Source organism: Pezoporus flaviventris, unplaced genomic scaffold (assembly GCF_033815535.1).
Source record: "Pezoporus flaviventris isolate CSIRO_AGI_PZ_B2104156 unplaced genomic scaffold, CSIRO_AGI_Pfla_v1 ptg000031l, whole genome shotgun sequence".
Lineage (NCBI taxonomy): Eukaryota > Metazoa > Chordata > Aves > Psittaciformes > Psittacidae > Pezoporus > Pezoporus flaviventris.
In genome coordinates, this window is record NW_026892579.1 from 54607002 (window position 1) to 54632125 (window position 25124).

Consider the following 25124-nt stretch of genomic DNA (forward strand, 5'->3'; position numbering starts at 1 on the left):
CTGCTTCTGTGTCCACACGCTGTCTTTCCAGTGACAGCGACATGCTGACCTGTACAGCATGACTTTTGCAGCACTGAAGGGCTCATTAATCTGGCGTCCTCCTCCTGATGTAATTTCTAATCGTCTTCATATAATACTTTGTCTTTATCAGTGCACTGCAGCTTCTGGTCCTAGTTAATGTGATAAAAAGGATGTGACTCTGTGCAGTTTCAAGCAGTACAGTACGACCGCTGCCTGCCAGGGAGGTATATGCTATTTCTCACCAGGAACTGGCACTGCAAGGCTGACAAAGACATAAATCCTCAAACTCTGTTGGCTGTTGGACTCCAGTGGATATTCTGAGTGGGCTTTTTGCTTTCTTGCAGATACAGTGGCTTATGTTAAATCCAGCATCATGGTAAATCACACAACTGCAAACACAGCTGTGCCTGCATGAGAGAAATGATGTGGGACTGGGAGTGATCTGTCTCAGGGAAGTGGGACACTGCTCTAGCCAGCTGCTGCTGAGTAAATGAGACTGAAACTGTGTCAGTGGAGAGGGCAGGATTCTCATGGGATGGCCCAGAGCATTTGAGCTACATTGTTGTGAACTGGGCAACTGACTTGGCGTGAAGAGCTCCCTTTATACCTCTATTTATAAAACAGGAGGAGATCCTTTTTGCATGAGTTAAGATTACTGTTTTTATGGATGCATGGACAGGACGTGAGTGTAGAAGTGACTGTATTTCCATACATGAACTCACAGAATGATGAAAGTTGGAAGTGACCATCCGAGGTGATATACTCTGGCCTTCCTGCTCAAGCAGGGTCATCTGGAGCACATTGCCGCAGAAAGTCCAAAGCAACACCAACCAAATGTGCAATTGCTTAAAAAAAGATAGAGAAACAGCTTGGCTTTCTTAGCAACTCCATTGCAAGAGAAGGAAAGAAATGACTTCTCCGAGAAAGTCTTGCTGGTGTTTAATACTTCTGTGGCAGCTCCTTATTGTGGTAGTAAACACTTTTCAGACTATTCAGACAGAAGTCTTTGAGGTGCTTTGTTATGCTTGAGAAATAAGTTGGCCAAGGAATGAGTAAAGAATTGCAGAGCCAGAGGGAACCTTTGTTTGTAGAGTGTACAATAAGACTGAGAAGTTTTAATTTTTATCTGCAGAGAGCACCACTTAAGAGATTTCAGTGCACTTCTGGATGTCTGTCAAGCAAGGTTTTGGACTTTGTGAGGAAGAGATCTGTAATTAGTGTAAAAGAATCACAGTAAGACAGATCACAAAGCAGATTTTTCTTCTTGTACTCTATAGAAATACATCTCTCTCTGGGAGTTGTTCCCATCAAGCCAAAGTGTTGACTAGATTGCGGCTGCCTTTGCTCTTTTGTGAGGACAATGAACCAAGAAGGTGTAAAATGCACATGCAAATGAGGATTGCTGCTCCCCAGCATTTTGCTCCTCTCACCTGACCCATGAGTCATTAGAGGTGCTGGGCATATTTAACTGCATCCATGACTCACCACTTAACTCCCAGGGCTGAGCAACTCTTCTCTGAGCCAGGATCCAACTTTTAATTAGTGACTGAGGCCAAAGGAGAACTTGCCTATGTTTAGAATACATAAAGGGACCCACAGGAAAGCTGGAGAGGAACTTTTTAGAAGGGCATGTGGGATAGGACAAGGGGGTATGGCTTTAAACTGAAAGAGAGGAGATTTAGATTAGAAATTAGGAAGAAGTTGTTCCCTATGAGGGTGATGAGGCCCTGCACAGGTTGCCCAGAGAAGCTGTGGTGGTCCCATCCCTGGCAGTGTTCAAGGCCAGGCTGGACGGGGCTTGGAGAAGCCTGGTCTAGTGGAAGGTGTCCCTGCCTCTGGCAGGGGATTGGAACTGGATGAGCTTTAAGGTGCCTTCCAACCCAAACCATGCTATGATTCTAAGAGAAAAGCAGGTGTCAGAAAAGTCCCCCTGTGCTGTACACCATAGCAGCACCTTGGATTGCAGCATCAAGCCTGCTTCTCTTAGGGTATTTAAAAATGCACAGAAATTTGGGTTTTTCTAGTTTATTTTAACAGCATCATGTGTTGGCTGATGTTCGATCTGGTTGTAAATCACATTGTTAATGGCAAAGTAAGAAGGGGATAGGATTGCTGGAACAATATGTTCTGCAATTCTGGTGTACCTGATATTTATGTGACAATATTCAGGTGTGTGGCTAACATCATAACTGATTTCATAATAGGTCTGTAATCCAAGACTGTTTTAGCTTTACACCATTCATCAGTCAGTAGTCTCTTAAAAGGCTCATTCTCCACCTGCATCACACGTTGAAGCCCAGCACTTGCAGAAGTGAGTACCATTGACTGTGTTTGATTCCTTGTGGAGAAATTGCAGCTCCTAATACCAGACTCTGTCATGAAATTGCCTTTTTCTTAGGCTTGTCATGGATCATTTTTGTCAAGTGTCCTTTTGTGTTCCCACCATTAGCTGTGTCTTCTGCTGAGTATTCCTACTGCCACAAATATTTTCATTATGCATGAGGAAATCCCCCTTGGGTATCCCAAAAGCCATATTGATCTTTTGGCAAGCAGTAAGGAGTTAGAGCCAGCTACTTCAGAGCCTTTGCTGAAATAGAAGACATGGGTTTTAAATAACCATTGCTTAGGTTATTGTGTGTACAGTTTAAGAACTCTTAGCCCATCCAAGGAAGGACAAAAAACCCCAAGTACTGGTACTTTGACCAGCAGTTGGTTTGATATGTGAAGCTCCTGATGCTTTTTGAAACCCAGTGGAAATCACTCTTCTCAAAGACACCAGATCAGAGCAACCTGTTAAAAATGTGTTTGGTGAGATTAACAGATGATAACATAAGAAGAATGTGCAGCTATTGGAGCAAGTCCAGAGAAGGCCATGAAGATGCTGCAAGGGCTAGAGCACCTCTGCTATGGAGACAGGCTGAGAGAGCTGGGCTTGTTCAGCCTGGAGAAGAGAAGCCTTCAAGGAGACCTTAGAGCAGCTTTCAGTGCCTAAAGCGGTGACACGGAAACTGGAGAGGGGCTTTTGACAAGGGCCTGTAAGGACAAGGCAAGGGGGGGAATGGCTTGAACCTGACAGAGGGGAGATTGAGATGAGCGCTCAGGCAGTTTTTCCCTGTGAGGGTGGTGAGGCCTCTCAGGTTGCCCAGAGAAGCTGTGGCTCCCCCATCTGTGGCAGTGTTCAAGGCCAGGTTGGACGGGGCTTGGAGCAACCTGGTCTAGTGGGAGGTGGCCTTGCCTATGGCAGGGGATTGGAACTGGATGAGCTTTAAGGTGCCTTCAAATCCAAACCATTCTGTAATTCTATGATATGTTTTCTGGAAAGATCATTCTATGCTTTTTCTCAAATACTCACATTAGGTTTCGTGTATCAGTCATTTTTCTAATAGAAACTGCAATTTCTCCACAAGAAATACAGCGATCATGAAGGCTGACAGTGAAGCAGCTCCTAATTTTGTTTCTCTATAGTAAGGAATAAATCTCCTTTTAGAAGGTTGCACTTTATTTTCAAAGTTGAAGTCTGTTTTAAATTTCCCAAATAAGACTTTGGGAGTTCTTTTAGAAGATTTTGGCAACCTGGTCTAGTGGAAGGTGTCACTGCCCATGGTAAGGGCAGTGGAACTGATGATCTTTAAGGTCTCTTCTAACCCAAATCATTTTATGATAAGATGGAGGTTTCTGCAGGCAAGTCCCATCTTACTGCAGCTGTCCTGTAATTTTACCAAGATTTAGCCCATCTGCTTGATTTTGGTGGCACAGACCTGCAATGAACTTAGGTGGGGTAACAAGTGGGCATATTTGTGCTGTGCTATTGCAGCTGGCTGTTCATCTGTATTTCACTAGTGGGTAATTCTAGTGCACTGTGAACCTCAAGAAAAGATGTTTAAGCAAACCTGTTTTACCTTATGAGCAGAGGCAGAGAAGAGGCTCTCCTGTAAATTGGGTGGCTCTGTTCACATATAGTTGTTTGTTACACTAATGTATCTTACTTGTGCTTTCTGAGTACTAATTGTGACTCTAGCAAAAATATCTGAGGGCTTTGACTCACGAGCTCCAGTGATTCATGCTGGGGCGATTTAAGAGGTTAGTGTTCTCCTTTTATCTACCTTGACCCTCTGCTTGAGGTTACTGCTTCCTAAACAAGCAGCTAAACATAGCTGTCCACCCTTCAGCTGCCAGCGTTCACCCTGTGGCAAATTAATGTCATCTGGAGCATACAGCGATTTCAGAAGAATCTTTGGCTGGGGGGAGCTCAGGGTGTTAAATTGCCCCACTATAAATTGCCAGAATTTGATAGTCAGATCTCACCTCTTGACTTGCCGTAATGAGCAGGTGTGTGACAGGTAGGCTCTGGAAGCAGCTCCAGCACAAACTGCTGTAATTGCTGGTTTAAGATCCTATTCTAGCAGTAATCTGGGGAATCAAGGTGTGCGGGTACTTAATCCAGTTCTACATCTCCTCCCGTGCCGGCAGCAGCTTCTGGCAGAGAAGGAAGCAAATAGCAGGAGGCAGCCACACTGCAAATTGCTGTGGCTGTATCCATTAGACCTTGTCTGTCAAATCCCTCAGGACATCTGACTGGGCAGTGATTTTCTGTGCCTCTGTGCCAGGCAGGAGATAACTGGCTGTTGTTTTAGTGCCAGATCGTTTACAACAGAGATTCTGCCTAAATTTCCTTTTGTTTCCAGAGATCTGGGGGCTTGTTCCTAACTAGTTCTGGTGAAGCAGGCAGATTTTCTTTGTTTCCAGCTTTGGATGTGACTCAGACATGGTTCAGGAGCCATGTTTGCCATTTAAAACCTGTTTATTGTCGAGTGTTTACCTCTGAATGCCTTCAGTATGGGTGACATCTTTCCAACTTGCAGAATTTGAGCAAATTTGAGGGGAGACCTTAGAACAGCCTTCCAAAATCTAAAGGGGCCTACAAGAAATCTGGGGGTTGGAACTAGATGAGCTTTAACGTTACTTCAGCCCAAACCATTTTGATTTCTAAATTTTCCCAAAGCTGACTGCCCTTTGTTGTCATTCTGTTACTTTCGCATTGCATATTTTCTACTGCAAGACCCAAATTCTAGAAGCTGAAGAGTGTGTTATTTGGAAGATGTGTAACTGAAAATCATTTCGTGAGATCCTAATCTTATTATGGGGAGCTGTTCATCTTCTTTTGTTCCTCCTGCAGCTATGGAAAGTGATTGCCTATCCAGTTATCTGTCTTGTTCAATATTTGCACAGCATTTTCTCCTGCATGTGAAATATTCAGGTTTGTGACTGAACATAAGTGACTAAGGAGGGTAGATTTAAGGAAGCCATACTCACATATTTGTGTGGACGCTAGAACGAAATACATTTTTGTCAGAGGTTTACAGGGTGGTAGTATTTATTCATAACAGAAATCTGAGCTACAGGAGATTTAGCAATATCTGTAAATGCTATTGATCCATATTTTATCCTGCACCAGTGGAAGGGATGATGGTCCTTGCGGTCATGACTTTGTCAAAGCTAAATAATGAATTTCAGTGCCTTTTTTTTTTTGTACATTTTCAGCAAATTACTGCTGAACACCTGCCAAAGGGAATACTTTTCTCATTTTTGCTGCTTCACTGCTGTGCGTGTGTAATTTGGCAAGCATAACAAGTTCTCCAGTGACCTGTGCTGACATGTTAATGTGAGGATGGGATCTGAGTGGTCAGCTGGGATTGGTAACTGGAGATAGAATTTTTTACATGGCTCGGTCACCTGTATGAATATGAACCTGGCCTGACAACGACATGGTTCTAGTTCAAATTGTGCTAGTGATCCACAGTTAATGTCTTGTAGAGATGGTGTGGCATCTACTAAATAAGTTTTCTGGGTTAATTTCCTTCCTGACGCAGAAAGTATTACACCGATGCCTGTATTACAGCAGCACGCCTTAGGTACTTTTGTATTCTGATTTTCAAAGTGGGCAGAACATCACACATTAGCAATTGCTTTGAGCTCCGTTAGGATGCAAAGGATCTTCGACTAATACTCCCATGCCCTGGAGAGCTAATGCAGGACCTGCAGTATGTATTTTCCTTCTTCCAGCAGAGACTGCTTTCCAGCCTAAATTGAAATAGGCTGGTAGAAGAGTGAGATGTGGTTTATAGTTCCCTCAGCTGTGCTGTGCTTGCCTCATTGATATTGTAAACTGAGATCCATTGCCTTTCAACAGTGCTAAATTAATTTGAAAGAAAAGTCATTTTCTAGTAACATTGTGGGTGCAGTAAGCATGGAAAAAAGAAGGCAGGTTTAATTTTCATACTCCTATGGAAGGATGTCAAGAAGTGGTTTTCCTGGGACTATTTTGTAAATGCTGTACTAAGCAGAGGCTGTTTGCTTTTGAAATATGTCTTTCTGCAATGTGTTGCAGCTGATGTGCTCTGGGACTTGGTGCCTCCTCATGGCCCATCAGTTTGTGAAGTCAAGTACTCAAAAGCTGAAAACTGGCAGAGCTGGGAGTGTTTTTGCAGCCTGAATTTGGTCACCCTCTGGGCTTGGATTATGCGATTACCTGGTTTTCTCTTTCTTGCAAAACCTTTGCCTTGTTTCCCTCCAGAGATCTTAGAATCCTAGAATCCCAGGTTGGAGAGGACCTCAGGGGTCATCTGCTCCAGCCTCTCCTGGCAAATCATGACCCAGGCAAGGCATGACCCAAAGCATAACCCTGTCCAGCCAGAGCTTAAAAGTGTCCAATGCTGGGGAGTCACCACTTCCCTGGGGAGATTATTCCAACGGCTGGTTGTTCTCATTGTGAAAAATTTTCCTTGTGTCCAACTGAAATCTCCCCAGGAATAACTTGTGCCCATTACCTTTGTCTTTTCCATGTGACTCCTTCTAAAAAGTGTGTCTCTATCTTCTGTGTAGCCACTCTTTAAATACTGGAACATGCTAACAGCTCTGAGGTGAGATGGGGGATAAGACAGCTCAATTCCTGTATTTCTATGTAAACTGGGTGCCTGATCTCCCCTTGCAGCCAGCCAAGATGTAGCCAGCAGAGCCTAGACCAGGATCCACCTTGTGCTGAAGCAGACACCCGTGCTTGGTTTGCGTCTCTGGATTCTGTTGCCTGGCCTGAGCTGACTGCCAGCTCAATGTGGGTGTTTGTGTCCATCGGCTGGATCCCATGCCCAGATTCTTGGCTCCATTGCAGGCTTGGGCAAGAGGACATGTTTCCTTCTTCATCTCTGACTTCTGAGTCCTTGAGCTTCTGCTGGTTTTTGATGTAACATAGCTTTTTGTAACATACTCCTATTTCTTCCAGTGTTGGTTCTTGGTCCTGTTCTGCTTTTCAGGTCTTTGCTTTTTCCCACCTCTAAGAAGACACAAACGTTTGCTCGCCTTTGGTTGCACTCTTTTTTTTGTCTCCTCTCTGGTGTATTTGTCTTGTTGTAAGCCAGGTTGTGCCATTTGCAGGGGGTTGTGGCCATGATAGGAAATGTTTGACTTTACTCCTTAGAAGGATCTTGCTCCTCGGGACCAACACCTCTTCACTGGAGTTGAGAGGGATGTGTGTGCCTAGGGATGAGATAGCTTTAACCTACTGTAGCAGCTAAAAACTGAAAGTTTTCCAAAGCGATGAGCTCAATCACCATTAAAAGTTGAGTAGCTGTTGGCACCTTAGTTGGAGCTGTGATGGACAGAGAATGGAGCCAGGGAAATGGCACCACCATTTCTTGCAGTCTACTGCAGCAAGCCTCTGCCTGAACGTGTGGTTTTACGAGCATGGAGAAAACAAGTGCATGGGTTTGTAGCCATCTGAGGAGATCATACTGCAGCTTTTTAGCAACAAGCTAAAAGAGAAGAAGATTAGATAAACCGTAGCTTTTTGCTGGCAGTTTTGGCTGATGACTGCTTTTTATTAGCTCTGTTTATAATTTTGTTGATACAATTTCTTTGTTTCCTCAAAGCAACAATCAAGTTGTTTTTTTCTTCCTCAAGCTAAATGTTTATATTGGAGTGTTGGATGGGGGTGAGATGAATTCTGTTTAATAGGGAGATGCAGAAACTACAAAGCAAGGTCTTTGCTGGACACTGTCTTTATGCTACAATAGCTTTTAGGAGATAGAGTTGTCAGAACTCTATGCAGCACCACAGCAGCAAAAGTGGTTATTTTCCTCAATAACAGCAAGAAGTGGTTGTTGTGAAGAGTATACATCTCTCCCTAGGCCACAGCCAGGCAATATCAGAACTGAAATTAGAACCAGACTTTTACAAAAATACATAAAAGTGTCACCTAGTGCTGTCTGTCTCATCAGCTGTAGGAAGAAAAACTTGAACTTCAGTTTAGATTTAATACAAAAGACTGTTGTGTCATTTCTTTCATAATTGTAGATAAAAGGATTTTTTTTTCTCTCAGTTCCCTTTTCAGTGTGCATCTGTAACTACATATTGACTATTGCATGGTAAACTGTCTGTATAATTAGGACCTAATTGTTGATCATTATTGATTTGGCAACAGACATTTAAATTGTTGTTCTTTCAAGTTTCCCTGAAGTAAATTGCGCAGCAAAGATACGAGAAATCAAGGGCAAATCTTGGGCATCTCCTCAAGCAAGTTTTATAACAGTCTTCGTTTTGCTGTATGTAGCAGGTTGACAAGCTGCTTGTGCTTCAGCATCACTGTGGTGACATGATTTGTTGTTCATGGGATGTGTTAGTTTGCTTCCCTACACTTGGATAAAAAGAGAGAGGGATGTAGAGTAAAACCTGTCCTGTGGGAATAGCTGATATTGATTGCCTGGTAGAGGTGGAATTTAACTAAAGGTCAGATAATTGTACTGGAATCCACTTAAGGGACAGTGAAATGGGGCTAAGAGCTAGTTGGTTTTAGATTTTTATGTTGCTTGGCAAAAAGAGACCAGAAAGGCAAAATTGACCAAAATGAAATATTAACCAAAGGCAGCCTAAAGCCTTCTGCTTCTCTCCCCTTGAAAGACTGTGTGGGTGAAGGCCACTGTGCTGCACAGAATCGGTGCTTAAAGCAAAGAGTAGCACTCTGTATTTAGTGTTTATCCTGGAATATTGGCCAGAAATACCCAAATTGTTACTGAGAAATGCATTTAATGGTTTCTAAAACTTTATAGCTTAAAGCGTCTCCAATTTTCTCTCATTGTGCTGAGCATTTTTTTTTCCCAAGCTTTTATTTTGCACTATAAACTGACAAATGGGTTTGAAAATAACACTGTTTGGGGTTGATGACCCTCATGCAGGGGCTTTTTCCCCACTTCAGAAGTGACCTGTGTGGTTTTGGTAGCTTGGAAGGGCATGTAGTTACTTGTAAACTATTTTTTTTCCCCTTAAACAGGAGAGGGGCTGCTCTTTGGCACAGGAGGTCTTACCCTCTTCTGCAGCAAGCCCAGAGCTTCATAGCATCTTCAAGCTTCTGGCCATCTGAATCATGGAATTGTAAAATGGTTTGGGTAGAAGGGACCTTAAAGCTCACCTAGTTTCAGCCCCCCAGGGTTATATAATGAAGGGAATAGAGAGCAACCGGAGAAATAGTGTTTTGCTGCCATGTAATTCAGCGGTGCCTTCACACTCTGTTCAGTTCTTCTTTTTAAAAAGAAAGGGAAGAGGGAGAAGGGAAAAGATACTGTGGAACAGGGGAAAAATATCTCAAAGTGGTATGATAGAGATCTGTGAAATCCTGAGTGGCATGGAGAAGACAAAGGATAAACATTGATTCAGTCATGGAATCAAAGAATCCCAGATTGGAAGGGACCTCAAGGATCATCTTATCCATCCTCTCCTGGCCAAGCATGACCTAGACTAAGTGGCCCAGCACTCTGTCTAGCTGAATCTTAACAGTGGAAAATGTTTAGGAGTCCACTACTTCCCTGGGGAGTTGATTCCAATGGCTGATTGTTCTCATTGTGATAAATTTTCCTCTGGTGTCGTCAGAATCTCCCCAGGAGTAACTTGTGCCCATCACCCCTGGTCAAAAGGGAGTCTCTGTCGTATTTGTAGCCGCCCTTTAAATGCTAGAACACGGGGATAAGGTCTCCACTGAACCTTCTTGTCTCCAGTCTGAACAAGCTCAGCTTTTCCTCACACGGCTGCCCAGTGCTTGGATCATCTTTGTGGCCCTTCTCTGGGCCCCCTCCAGCCCATCCACATCTTTTTTTGTATGGCAAGGACCAAAACTGCACACAGTATTCCCAGTGTGGCCTGACAAGTGGGACAATGACATCTTTATCTCTGAAGGCAGTTCAGGGACTCTGCTCTCCCTGTTCCTTGGGACAAGGAAGCTGGTAGCTTGTGGTGCTGCTTCTGTTCTGGGAGAAATGTGAAGACTTCAGTCTCCAAGACTGTAATTTGGCTCTGCTCAATGGGACAGGTTTGAGAAAGGCAGAGAGTTAACATAAGGGAGGAGGAGATGAACACTTGTCTATATTAGTCTTGTCTTAGTATTCCCCCCCGCCCTTCCCCTCCTTTTAGTTTTAACAGAGGTAGGTAAAATAGCAACTCGGCTCCTGCTAGAGCCATGCATATCTGATTTTTCTGGTTTGAAATCTTTCACTCTAGCATATGCTTGCTCATGCTGGTGTTTTCAGTTTGCCAATAATCTGTTGCTGAAAAAATGTTATGTGGCTATTGCCTTGAACTTGAGGGATGGGAGCTTAGAAAATAAGCCTGCGGTGTTAGACGGTCCTGTCAGGGTTTTCTGTTCAGTGTCCTGTTTTTGCCTCTTGAGCAGGAGCTAAGGCAGTGATTTTGGCTTCTGGCTTCTGAAATGATTGTGCATTTATGATCCCAGCATGGTGAGAGCAGAGCAGCTCTTGTGCATGGCTCTGTCCTGGCTGTTGTGAATGGCAGGGTCCCTCCGGCAAAGCTGCAGCCTTCTTGCCCAGAGGTCCTTGACATGGCACTGCTCTGTGAAAGCTGTGAATGATATAAAAATAAACCAAACAACCCTCCCACCCTCTCCGCTCTACAGCCAACATCATTATCTCCTTGTTGTTACAGCCAGGCGTTTAATTAGCCCATGCAAAGAGCCCTGCTCTGACTAGGCCTAAAGTGTGTGTTAGCATAGCTGTGCTGCTTCTGCTCATGCTGTGCTTTTTCCTGGGAGGATTTTCAGATGTTGGATCCATTCATTGTGGTTACAATTTGGTAAACAAGAAAGAGAGAAAACTGGTAAGTTGTTGGGGTTTTGCTTCTGAATGAATGTGATTTTGAACAAAGATGCGACCCTGGATTTTGAAGACCAAGTGACACAGCAGGAGGGAGTGTAATTACATATGACTTATCTGTTAGTGGCATTTCAGAAGAGCAAATATTATATTTTTTTCACTTGTCTTTCAGCAGTAAATACTGTTAACTTTATCAAAATTGGAAAATTATGTTTTAGTCAATAAATGACCCTATTTTAGGTAACTAAGTTGTTCAGTATTTGAAAACTGAACCTTGGGAAACTGGTGCTGCTAAGAAACCAAAGAAATCCATTGTACTCCTGGTAGCAGTGATAAACAAAACGCTGAAATGTTGTAATAAAAAGGGAGCAGTAAAAACCCAAATTACCAGTGTTTGAGCATTCAGAAATACCTGCTCTGGGCAGTCATCAAACATGCAACTTTTGAAATCTGTTGAATGAGTTAAGATGCCACCTGTTTGGTTTACTGGCAGGAAATTGTAGATATTAAATTAATTATTGCTAACTGTGTTTTGGAGATTGGCATATGCTAAAGCAGAGCTATGAGATCAAGAAGAAGAAGGTCATTTAAGTAGTAGGTGATCCTTGTGTATCATATTGGAAGTTTCCTCTTTTCAAAAAGCAGTAGTGTTAGGTTTTGTGTTAATTCCATGTGTATAGATGTCATTATCTGTCTTGAACACCTGTAGTTGTGTCACACCTAGGACCATGCGTCTTGGAGTCAAGGGCACAGGAAGGTTGTTTTTTTAAGACATTAGACTTGTTTGAGATGCTGGATGTTCACAATCTTGGTTGTTGACAAAGTTAAGGCCAGGAATCTTCTGCTGAGAGCTCTTTTAGTTGCTGATTAAAATTCTTCTTTTTCCCACCCAGGCCTCTACAACTTCCCTCTTTCCACAAGACTCTATGAACTGCTTCTAAGGCAGGTTTGCAACTGGTTTTTTATTCCTTTTTTTCCATTGGAATAGGCTGAAGGTAGACAGGCAGCAGTACCTTCACCTTCCCAGCTCAGTTGTGACCACTTGTTGCAACGTGTATGAATACTGAGCACCACATTTTGTGGAAATTTCTGCTGTCAGATAATCCATTGACAACAACGGTGATCAAGTAATGTGAACATCTTCAGAATTTATTCCAACTTTGCCTTTTCAGAAGGTTTTCTTTGGCTTTTAAAGTAGTGCTGGAATGCTCTGCAGGCACATATTTGGGGACTGTTGGGTTGGAAGAGTTGTTCTAGATCCTTTCCTTCTTTCCATATAGACAGGTGCAGCTAAATGCTTCTTGCTCTTGGAGTTTCACAGAATCACAGAATGGTTTGGGTTGGAAGGGACCTTAAAGCTCATCCAGTTCCAACACCCTGACACAGGTAGGAACACCTTCCACTGGACCAGGTTGCTCCAAGCCCTGTCCAACCTGGCCTTGAACACTGCCAGGGATGGGGCAGCCACAGCTTCTCAGGGCAACCTGTGCCAGGGCCTGACCACCCTCACAGGGTACAACTTCTTCCTTATATCTAAGCTAAATTGCCCCTCTTCAGTTTAAAGCCATTCCCCCTTGTCCTGTCCCTACAGGCCTTTGTCAAAAGCCCCTCTCCAGCTTTCTTGTCAGCCCCTTTAGGCACTGGAAGCTGCTCTAAGGTCTCTGTGGAGACTTCTCCAGGCTGAACAAGCCCAGCTCTCTCAGCCTGTCTCCGTATGAGAGGTTCTCTTTGTTGCTGCCTTTGAGCTTCTTGTGCTTTAACCTTTTCCTGCTTCTTGCGCCTTAACCTTTTCCTGCTTCTTGCGCCTTTTTCTGCTCTTTTTCTTCTCCCTTTACTTCCTCTTTATGTACTCTGCTAGCCTGAAACATGTGAAACAGATAAATGGTTTAAAGGCATGTGATTAATGTACTGTATGCACACTGTGTTAACTCCCCAGCTTTATTCTTACAGTTTATCTTTTCTATGCTTTCTGGGAGGAGGCACATCTTTTGGTGTTGTCTGGCATCGTGCCACTCTGATCCCAACCAGGGAGTTTAGAAAGTGATGTGGTATGGATTGTAAATAATTGAGTCTTTGATGTTCAGGTCTCTTAGTGGATGAGACTTTTTGTCTGTAGACCAGGTTTAATCAAGAGCAAGTAGAGTCTTTGTTGAATGAGTTGTTTTATGCCAGAACTGTGGCGTCTGTTTTTTCTTTAAGTGAGAAAGCATTTGAAACTCTACGTTAAACTGCTGTGTCTGGTGGAGAGGTAGGTGGTTTTTTGATCTAAACCCCCAGAACTTAAATAAGAGGTAGATTCTAAGAAGGTCTATTTAATGTACCAGCTTTCTCTGAAAATTCAGTCAAAAATTCTGTAATTATTAAAATTAATAGACTCTCCTTTCTGACTTCCTATTTCAGGCAATTTGTAATCATGCTGAAAAGAACTGACTTAGAATAGTAATATCTGAGCAAATCTTAAGGTTTCTCTGTACCTAATTTCTTTCATTTGTATGGCTTAACCACAACTTTATTTGCATAATTCTTCTCTGTGGTCAGTCTGTTATTAAAATTGCCCCACTGCCATCTTGTGCTGTACACTTGGCTTGATTTCTGATTGTTCTTTTGATTATATGGGGTTCCTCAGCACTGTTGTATTGCAACTAACGAGTAAGACTGTTCCAGGGAAGGAGGAGAAACACTGTAAGATACTTGTTGCTGCCTGAGAAGATAAAATCCATTTTCTCTTTCTGGTTCCATAAGAAATGCACTTCATAAATATTAATGCAAAAATGAACTTGGAAATCGGGTGAACTTGAATATATAAGGCCATCATGGGTGTAGTTTCCAGCTTGGGTTCATCTAATTCCTCAGAGCTTGCTCTCTTTTGCTTTTTTTGGTAATAGTTCTGCTTGTCTTGGTCATAACCAAGGTCATCTTGTGTCAGACACTCTTGTGTGTGAGTATCCTAAAATCACTTTCTTCAGAGCTCTAGGTATCTGCTTTTCAGGCTTTCTGCCTAATTGGATGGAAAGTGTTCCCTTTTCATATCTGCCTTGGTTAGCATGCCATTGTTGCAGGATATGTGCCTAGATATCTGTTGTTTTTGAAGATTAAGTGAAGGCAAATCCATCCTGTCCATTATCATGATACATCATTGTATCCTGTTAGTGAGCTTGCAGGGTTGGTTGTTTTTGTGTTGGGTTGTTTTGGTTTTTTTTTTGAGAAATTAAGTGTAAATATGCATAAACTTCTGCAAGAAAATTGACCTGGTATAGTGAGGCATTTTGACATTAAAAAAGAGAGTAGAACAATGTGTCACCCATTTCATTGGTTTCCAAACCAGACATAGCAGAAAAATATTGTCATTGACCTGAATGGCTTCTAATAGGGTTCTGTTGGGTTTTGCCTCTGGGACTACTGTTTAATGCTTGTGTAGTGATTTTGAAGGGTTGGCAGGAGACACCAATATTGGAGGTGGGCATATAAGGGATAAACCTGTATTCCATAGTAATTTCTATATGAGCAAGCTGTGTATTTTATTATGGGAAAATGTAAAGCTGTTTTTCTTGGAATGGTGCAGGATTCTATTCTGAGAAGCAGCGAAATATCTAGAAAACATTTGTGAGTTAAGTTGCATTATCATGAGCTAACTGTATGATTCAGCAGCCAAATTACCCTTGACTATATTAATAGTGGAAAATTGGGTAGGAATAGGCAAATCATATTCCATCTGGATATAGTACTGGTGTGTCTGCAAAGTTCTTTGGCTGTTTTTGGTATCAAAGGCAACAAAAATATGCTTGAAAATGGTGCTAAGAAAAAGTATGAAAGTGATGAAGCATTAGAATATATGCACATAGTGAACAATATGCAAAACTCCTTGAGCCTAGTCTGACACCCTGATGCCTGCTAGAATGGCAACATGGTGGAACACAACTAATTTTTGGAGATTTCTGGAGTGCATTATGGTGGTATTTGGAAATAGTTGGTTCATCCAGTGCCTAGGAGAGGCGCTTTCCTGGATCTGCTGCTCTCAAAGAGCAAGCTGGGGAGAGGTGTGGTCTTAGCTGCAATGACTCTGAGACGTCAGAGCTCAAGATCCCAAGGGATGCAAGTAGCAGATTAAAGACCTCAGAATTCAGGACAACAACCTTTCCAGGATCCCATGGGAGGATGCCTTGAAGGGTGAGTAAACTCAGGTGAGCTTAGCTGCTCTTCCAGGACAACCTCTTCAAATTGCAGAGACAATGCATCCTGATGTGCAGGACACCAAGCAAGTGCAACAGGTCACCAGCGTTGCTTAACAGCGTAATGGGGACATCCTGATGGAGCTCAAACATGGAAAAAGGACTGCGTGCGGAAGGTGAAAGGAGGTTTGGGATACCCAAAAGGAATACAGGCAAGCAGAGGGCATATCAGGAAAGTTTAATTTAGCTGGATTTGAAATTCCCAGGGATTATAGGGCAACAAGAACTTCCATAGATACGTTGTCAGCAGATGGAGATAAAATGTGGGTCTCCTGCTGGATGAGGTAGACAGCTGATGAAGCACACAGGGAAAGGCTGTTTCTTTGCCTTGGTCTTTATTTGGATGATCTCCTCTTCCTAGGTAGTGATTTGGGGTGATGGGTAGTGCCCATGGCAGAGGATTATGTTGGACCAGAAGACAACAGTACTACTGCCCTGCCAGTGTAGAGGTCTCAAATACTTCATGCCCCCTTACAAAAATAAAATAGCAAAATATTTCACTGCTCCTGTATATCTCCACTAGTTCTCCCTGCTTTAACTCAGTGAATTGGATTAAATTTATAGGATCATAGAATCACAGAATGGTTTGGGTTGGAAGGGATCTTAAACCTTACCTAGTTCCAATCCCTAGACCAGATTGCTCCAAGCCCTGTCCAACCTGTCCTTGAACACTGCCAGGGATGGGGCAGCCACAGCTTCTCTGGGCAACCTGTGCCAGGGCCTCACCAACCTCACAGGGAAGAACTTCTTCCTAAGAGCTCATCTAGATCTCTCCTCTGTCAGGTTAAAGCCATTCCCCCTTGCCCTGTCCTTACAGGCCCTTGTAAAAAACCACTCTCCAGCTTCCTTACTTGTTTTACTTTATTTGTTTGGAGTTCATCTTGGTCTTGCTTTTGCAGTTGCTTTAACCACTCTTCTCTTTATGGCATACAGTTGGATAAGACAGTTTTACCAGCCATTACACTGTACTGAAATCTGTCGATTCCTGTAGTAGATGTTACAGTTTAGGGTCTATTGTTATTCATTATATTCAGCCTTTTACATCTTGGCCATGAATTTGGGGATGTAATTATTGGAACTAGATGATCTTAAGGTCCTTTCCAACCCTAACTATTCTATGATTCTATGATTTTTGTCTCCTCAGTATTTCTAGCCTGATTGCAGGTGCTCAGAATGAGCATGTACCCTATAGCATGATGGGCGAGTTATCTGGTGACTTCCTCCTTCCCCCACTCCTCCTTTAGCTAAATTTTCTCTCTTCAGTTCTTGCTGGTCACGTCTTTAAAAGTGGGTGTTTTTCAGTCTGATGTTAATGAATCACATGTTGGCAGTGTTTTCCCTGATGCGATAAACGATTGTTCTGTTTGCTGCCTGATTAGTGAGCCACAAACTCTGAAATGTTGTATGTGGGTTTTGTTGGGTTGGGGTTTTTTGAAGATACTTATTTTGACACCCATTGCAATCTATCCCCCAGATATCTTGATCTTTATATATCTTAGGCTTTAACAGTTTGAAGGGAGTTAATATTTTTGCTATTCAGTGTGAGCCCACTGGGGATTTTTTGCATTTTGGGGGCAGGTGTGAGGGAGGATGTTGGGGTGGTTTTTTTTGGTCAGATTGGACCTCTGTCATGCTCTAAGGTAGGCTCTGGAGCTTTATTTTGATTCAGAAGTTTCCAACTATCTGGAGCCAGAAATCAGATGAATCCTTATAGAACACTTAATAAAGAGCTGAAGTTAGTCATCCTTGTGATTTTGGTGTATGATATTCTTTCAGGTATCAGCATAATATCTCTTACTCAAGGTGTCCTCTTTTCAGCAACATTTAGTACAGAGTTCTTCATCATTTGGGACGATTGAAAGAGACTGATATTAATCTCAAACAATGGCTGTTAATCCTACCCCCATCCCAGTTTGGGAATTAGACAGATTATCTCTGCAGTCTCAAATGGTTTCAAAAGAAGAACTTTCCTTCTTCCAGCTGTAAATCATTTCTGGGTGCTGCAGTTCACCGTTATACAACCACCATATTCTTCAGGAAAGACAGTCAAGTGAAATGATTCCTGTACGGAAAGGAATATTGTCCTTGCTGGTGGTGTTGGAAATTATGTTGATTGATGGTTTCTTTCCTGAACTTTGGTGCGAGGCTGCTTTGGATTCCTTTTTTCTTTTGTTTTACTCTCTCGTAGGTCAGTAACGTACCATTTGTCATCAGTAGTGGATTTTTCTACTAGCTGGAACAATTAGTCTTTGTTTGACATCCTGTGATGAATGGGAGAGGAGGGGGAAAAAGGGTAACAATGAATTTTGTTTCAGCATTAGACTTCAATGAAGTTGTGGGCATGCTGCTTGCTCACAAAGGGAAGTGGTTTGTGGATTTTTTCATGGACACGTACATTTTCTTGTGAGAATGTAGCTGGATCCCAATCCCTGCAGTTTATCTGTACATTATGGGAATGAAATGAAAATCTACTGAGCATTCCAGCCTCTCCCTAACATGAGGTCCTATATTATCGTTGGTGTCTGAATGGGAGCAAATGCTCAGACTGCCTTTGGTTTGTCCCCAAAACTGAGCACGGTTCTCATTGCCTGCTCTGACTTTCCCTGCTACCCAGGCTTTGTTTCCAGACAGTGAGTACTAAAGGCTCAGTCTGTTCTGGGATTGTCTTCCTAACAAAGACAGTTTAAAAAAGTCCTGCAAGCCCAGTTGTTTTTCATACAAAGCAAACCCCAGATTTTACTAGCACATATTTGTGTATTGTTTCATCCGTGCACTGCTGTGAGTTTGAGGGCACCCTGGTTGCTGGGATATTTGAGGGTTTTAACCTGGATTTTAATTCTGATAGTGACATGGAAACTCTCACCTGGAAGATGCTGGAAACACATTTGAGGTTACCTTTACCAACTTCACCGTTTCAACAGAGGATGTGTTTTTTTGCAGGTATTCAGAACGAAGCCTGACAAAATGTATTGGGATAACGATAGAGACCAGGCCAGATTACTGCCTGAAGCGGCATTTAAGTGACATGTTATCCTACGGCTGCACACGGCTGGAGATTGGAGTGCAGAGCGTGTACGAGGATGTGGCCAGGGACACCAACAGGTGAGGAGAAGGCTTCAGTGCAAAGCTGAGCGTGGCTGCTCACTGCGTGCTTTCTAGAATACTCTTGAGTAGCGTGTCTTGATCTGTTTGCTTCAACACGCATTTAACACTGAATGTTGAAACACTTGGCTCATTTCCTTGTTTGTGTGGCCATGTCTGTTAAGAAAAAGTAGTAAACCACAATGGCTTCATGTATTTCTTTGTGATATTGTGTAGACCATGGCTTGAGAAATGGAGTTATTTGTGATGTTTTATTTTAAACCTGTATTCTTTTCCTGTATTGTACACCTTTTTTTTTATTGCTTCATAAGTAAATGCAGAGAGAGCACATAGTTCTTGTCCTACATAATTCATAATCTATGGGCTTGAGAAGATGCACACAGTATAATCTATTGGAGGTGCTGAACCAGCAAGTAGCATGTCCTCTGAACCACATACAATTTTCTGCTGAGTATTGGAGAGGGGAGATGACACTGGCAAGTACAGAGGGTGAGATGTAGCCAGAAATAACTCCTGTTGATAGATTAACCACAGTCATTCTAGGCATACAGTATCTCTAGGGATTGTAAAATTTATTTGCAAGAGGCCTGTGATTTATTCCCTGTCATGTGGGACCTGTGGCCAAAAGAACAGTTGTCCTGTGTAGGAAAGCATGCAATATATTGTTCATCCCACCCCTTACAGGCAAGTAAACCAATCTCTTTCTTTTTTTTTTTTTATTGCAAGTCTGATAGTTCTGTTGAGATTTTTGAAAGAAGTGATTTTTCTCTTAGTTTTTTTTCACTCCTGACACTCATTCAACTTGCCTTCGTTCTCTACTCCATATTCCAGTCACATCCCATGGATGTTTAATAACCGTAATCATACATAATGACAGAGAGATTACGGTTCAGTAAGTGAAGCACATTTTTGTTAATGCCCATGGAAGTGCAGGATGTCACTACTGTGAAATGGTCAGGCTCTAGGTCTTAGTATACAGGAATAGCCATTTGTTGAATAGTCCAAGAGTTAAAAGCTAATATTTATAGGTGGTGCTTTCCTCCTCTAGATGTCAGAGCTTTCCAAAGGAAAAGAATGTAGCTAGATCTCACTCTTAGGCTAGATGTATATTTACTGTTAATTCTGACACAGATTGTAAATTTAACAATTAATTTCAGCTCTTAAAATCTTCTTTCCACCTTAAATCTTTTAAAGCTGTTCTATCCTGCTGTGGAACTTTAAAACCTCGCTTAGCTATCACTTCAGTCATCTTCAGTTTTCCTTCAGTGTTGTGTGTTACATCAGAGCTGGTACCATAAATCATTCACAGCTGTATGTCAGTTTTGACTTGTACAGCTTTCCTGATGATGAAGAAGAAGAATGAAGACTGGATACTAGAGAAAAATTCTTCACTGTAAGGGTGATCAGGCATTGGAACAGGCTTCCCAGGGAAGTGGTGGAATCACCGTCCCTGGAAGTGTGCACAAACTGTATAGATGAGGTCCTTAGTGACTTGGGTTAGTGGTGGTCTTAGCAGTCCTGGGGTAATTTGATTTGATGATCATAAAGGTTTTTTCCTTCCTGGTTGATTCTATGTATTACTTGCTTGACTTCACTCAGAAGTAATGCTGTATAGAATTACAATTTTAAAGGCACTTTTCAAAGCTGCTTGTAGAATTCCTAAACGGCTTTGCTGCAGGCTCTCTCAGAGCAGGGAGAGTGCAGGCTGCTCACTTAAACACCTCCCTCCAACTTTTTAGAACAAAAAATTAGAATATACTTTCAGAGAAGGGTGATTCAGGTTTCTCTTTCTCTTGAAACGACCTCATTTTGCTTCTGTTTTGTGGGGGATGTGTTTTGACTTTAAACTTTTAATATTTTGCTTGTAGCAAAATGTCAGATTACAACCAATTAGGCTAACTGTTTGGAAATTACTTTCTATTATGTTCCATAAGTCATTAGTGAGGTTTTTGAGTGCTTTTGGTGGCTGTGAGGCAGTAAAATATTCAAGAACAGATTTAGGCATCAAATAATCAAGTTATTGATGCAGCTCAAATTCCACTTCTAATAAGAAAATAATTTTTATTTATGAAGCAAGTCTCCATTTACTCCCCTCAGGCTACTCAAGGTCTTGAGTAATACTGTCCTTGAACAGTGTCAGAAAAACACCGTAATACTTCTGAGGAAAAAACCCAAAACTGTAGTCATAAAACTGTATGTAGGGATTTAATGGAGGCAGAATCTGCCAATAGAGAGGAAGGCAGAGGTCCTTAAAACAAGGGAACTTGCTGTTTGGTTGGGTTCACATCAGGTCTCAGGTGTACCTTTGTGCAGATGCTCAGATGGCATTAATTTTTCATCCAACGAGCTATGAAGGAGAAGAAGAGTCACCTGCTGAGCTAATCTGTTGGCAAGGAATTCCAAAAGATGGGGTGAACTGGTATGAAAGTGTGATGGGAAGAAATTGGGGATAGGAGAGAGAAGGTAGCAGATGCTGAGGGGATAGAAATGTCCAGTGTCGTGGTTTAAACCCAGTCAGGTAACTTGTTCACTCACTCCCAGTGAGTGGTGCCGAGCTGACAACAATCGAGGTCCGTGTCCCCCCCCCCCACACCGGGGTTCTCCCCCACTCCCGGAGGAACGGGGAGGAGGATCGAAAGAGTGCAACTCCCACGGGTTGAGACAAGAACAGTCCAGCAACCAATGTACACAAATCACCACCGCAACTATCAACTACAACAATGATAAGGGAAAATAACAAGGGAAGAGAATACGATACCACCGGCCAAGAAGACAAGTTCCACCCGGAAGCCCCATGTCCTTCCGGGTAACTCCCAGTCACCCCCCACCCCGGCCATGACATGCTGTGGTATGGAATACCTCCCTGGCTAGCCTGGGTCAGGCACCCCATCTCTGCTTCCTCCCGGCTTCCCCTCCTCCCTGGCAGAGCATGAGCCTCACAAAGTCCTTGGTCAGGGTAAACATCACTTAGCAACAGCTGAAAACATCAACTTCACCAGCACTGTTCTCAGGCTGGAAGTCAAAACACAGCACTGCACCAGCTAGCACAAAGGAAAAAAAAAACAAACATGACTGCTACTGCTGAACCCAGGACACCAGAAATGTCAGCCTGTAGTGGATGAGCCCTCCCAGCTGGGGAAGAGCAAAACTGAGGACGTTATGGAAGGAAGACTGGCCATATGTGGGAGGACCTACTCATCGCTATTTGTAGTGAAAGTGATTGCCAGGGGGGTGGAAGGATAGAGGAACTTGCTTGAGGCTAACAAGTTCTGTGAGGTTCAGCCTTTGTTCCTGCCATCATTTGGGCTCCCAGACTCTCCAAGCTCCTGCTTCTTGCTCTAGACCTGAGTTAGCTTGATTTGATGTCAGTGGAGAACAATGTGAAATCCTTCAGTCCTAATCCAGTCTGTGTTTCAGCGATTTGGCAGTTTTAAGAAGTTGAGAAGAGTGTGTGTTTCTCTAAAAGTAGGATTTGAGACTCTGGCAAGCATGTTGCCAGATGATTCTCTAGCTAGCTGGTTTTACTTAGTCCCCATCCTTTTCCTCTTCTGTTGCTTCTGTTTCTGGTTCTGCTTCATTTTGGCCAGGTTGGATGGGGCTTTGAGCAATCTGGTGTAGTGGAAGCTGTCCCTGTCGATGGCAGGAGGATTGAAACCAGATGATCTTTAAGGTCCTTTCCAACCCAGCCCAACCCATTCTATGATTTGGATTATGCACAGTCTTCAGTGCAGTGTGTCCTAGCTTGTGCTGTGACATCAGCTTGTGTCATTGCTTTACAAATTGAATTTCAGCAGCTTTCCAAAGTTTCTCAGTGTGATTTGAATAGCTTTAGCCTTGATGTGGTTCACCTGCTACAAAAATAGCAAACTAGAGCTCTTTTAGCCCAAAGTGTAGCTTACTTTGTTAGCACCCATGTTCCAAACTCAGTCCTTCCCACTTCCTAGAGAATAATCTCAACTGAACATAACACAATATGTCATTTTCTGTGGGATCTTGAATCTCTTTTCTCTCTCCCCAGAGGTCACACCGTGAAGGCCGTGTGTGAGTCTTTTCACTTAGCCAAGGATGCCGGGTTCAAAGTGGTGGCGCATATGATGCCTGATCTACCAAACATGGGGCTTGAAAGGGACATGGACCAGTTTGTTGTGAGTACAGCTTAAAATAATGGGGAGTTTCTAGTGTGTTCCAGCTTTTTCATCTAATGCTGCTTCTCTTTCTTAACTATTAGTTATAACCCAGGCCAGAATTGTTTCTTAAGGACAAATAATTTAAAATTCATTTTTGAAGGTGGAGGGTGAGAAAGATTTGTTGAACTACTTCATCCAGAAAATTATATCCTTGCCTCATGAAAGACTGAGTCACTCGGGTCTCTGTGGAATATAGCACTTCCGATATTAACTAGGGCTCTTAGTTCTTCCAAGGTGGTTTTCTTCCCTTGGATTTAGAATACTGCATGATTCAAAGTTAAAAGCATACTATCTCAAAGGTACTTAATTGCATAATAGAGTGCATAGGTGTATTATATAGCATCTCTGTTCTTGTCTCAATGCTAGTCAATATCTATCAATGATGCAGAAGAAAATCTAGAAGTATTTGCATAGAAACTGAAATGAAGAATAAAGAGTAAATGTAAATAGTGCGGGGAATTTACCACTTCATCTGGTAGCCTGGTGGATTTTTCACATAATTTCTATTGTGTTTTAAGTCAAATCGGTTGGGTTTTTTCCAAATAGTGTAAAAACTCCAGTCACAACTCCGGAATCACAGGTATATTTCCATGCAAGTCAGACTAGGTGCTTCCAGGCACTAAAAAGCTATTGGTGCAATGGAATATATTCATCAGAAGGACAGGCAGAAAGCAGTGGTTTATCTTGGTATGCTGCAAACACACATGTCTAGAAAGAGCTAATCGAAAATGCAGTTGTACAGTACATGAAGGCAATTCTGAAACCTCAGGAGGCACTTTTTCTAAGGGCTTCTGTGCAGAATTCCTTGAGCTCTTCATAAATGTATTATCACAGTACTCAGCAAATCTTATGTTCGTGTGAAAAAGTGAGAGGCTGGGGCAAAGGGGTATGCATAAAACTAGAGGAGAATTCAGTGAGAGAGCTCAAAATTAACTCAAAATTCCTGCCCCAGATGTTAGAATCATAGAATCATAGAATAGCTAGGGTTGGAAAGGACCTTAAGATCATCAAGTTCCAACCCCCCTGCCATGGGCAGGGACACCTCACACTAAACCATCTCACCCAAGGCTTCCTCCAACCTGGCCTTAAACACTGCCAGGGATGGAGCATTCGCAACCTCCCTGGACAGCCCCTTCCAGTGCCTCACCACCCTCTCAGTAAAGAATTTCCTCCTTATATCCAATCTAAACTTCCCCTGTTTAAGTTTTAACCCGTTACCCCTTGTCCTATCACTACAGTCCCTAATGAATAGTCCATCCCCAGCATACCTATAGGCCCCCTTCAGATACTGGAAGGCTGCTATGAGGTCTTCATGCAGCCTTCTCTTCTCTTGAATTAATTTCTTACAGTGCTGGAGGAGGTAGAGGGTGGGCATCTCCTTAGCAGTGTTTCCAGAGAATTGCTTGTGATGCAGGGTATGGGAAAACTTGGAGTCCCTTCCTGTATCTTAGATATATATCTCATACATATATATACATGGACCTGTTAGACTGAGTTCAGAGGAGGCCACAAAGATGGAGTACCTCTGCTATGGAGACAGGCTGAGAGAGCTGGGCTTGTTCAGCCTGGAGAAGAGGGAGAGAGGTCTCCAGGGAGACCTTAGGGCAGTTTCCAGTGCCTAAAGGGGTCGAAAAGAAAGCTGGAGAGGGGCTTTGGATAAGGGCCTATAGAGAAAGAACAGCAAGGAATGGCTTCAAACTGACAAAGTGCAGATTTAGATGAGATCTTAGGCAGGAGTTCTTCCCTGTGAGGGTGGTGAGGTCCTGGCACAGGTTGCCCGGAGAAGCTGTGGCTGCCCCATCCTTGGCATTGTTCAAAGCCAGGCTGGATGGGGCTTTGAGCAACCTGGTCTAGTGGAAGGTGTCCCTGCTTATGATAAATGGTTGGAACTGGATGAGCTTTAAGGTCCCTTCCAACCCTAGCCATTCTAGGATTCTTTGTTGTTTATCTCATGAAGTTCTGTGGTATTTATGTGTAATTGTACTACTTAGTGAAGTAATATTAGGCTGGAGAGAATTTGTGATAGAAGAATAGTATAATACTGACAAAAGGACTTGAAGAGTTAACCTTGGATAAGACCCAGCAGAGAAGATGGAGTAATCTAAGGTATTTAGAAGATGTAAAACTGAAGAGAGAGGAATTCTTTAAGGCAGAATTACAAGCATATATAGGAAGTATTTAGTGATTATTATTCTTTGCTGCTTACCCATGATAAACGGCTAAGGCTTTTCCACTGTCTGATTTGGAGTTCCTCCTCTTTCATTGAAGGAGATGTCGGGAGTCTGTTTAAAGGTGTAACTTCAAGTGATGCTGAACTGCCTCCAGTTTCTGTAGGCTGCCAGGCTCCCCTGCTTGTTAGGGGAAGGATGATGCCATTCTGTATTTTGTCCATATATTTATGACAATTTTTGCAGAAATAGAAGAGGCAGAAGGCG

At 42.7% G+C, this 25124-nt stretch overlaps 1 protein-coding gene across 1 annotated transcript in view; it reads left to right on the forward strand.

Moving 5' to 3' along the window:
- Nucleotides 1-25124, forward strand: part of ELP3 (elongator acetyltransferase complex subunit 3) — a 94245-nt gene that overhangs the window by 11778 nt on the left and 57343 nt on the right. The window contains exons 8-9 of the mRNA XM_061461124.1: nucleotides 18341-18502; nucleotides 22521-22647. Of these exons, the coding sequence (XP_061317108.1) occupies nucleotides 18341-18502; nucleotides 22521-22647 (289 nt within the window). The remainder of the gene's footprint in view (nucleotides 1-18340; nucleotides 18503-22520; nucleotides 22648-25124) is intronic.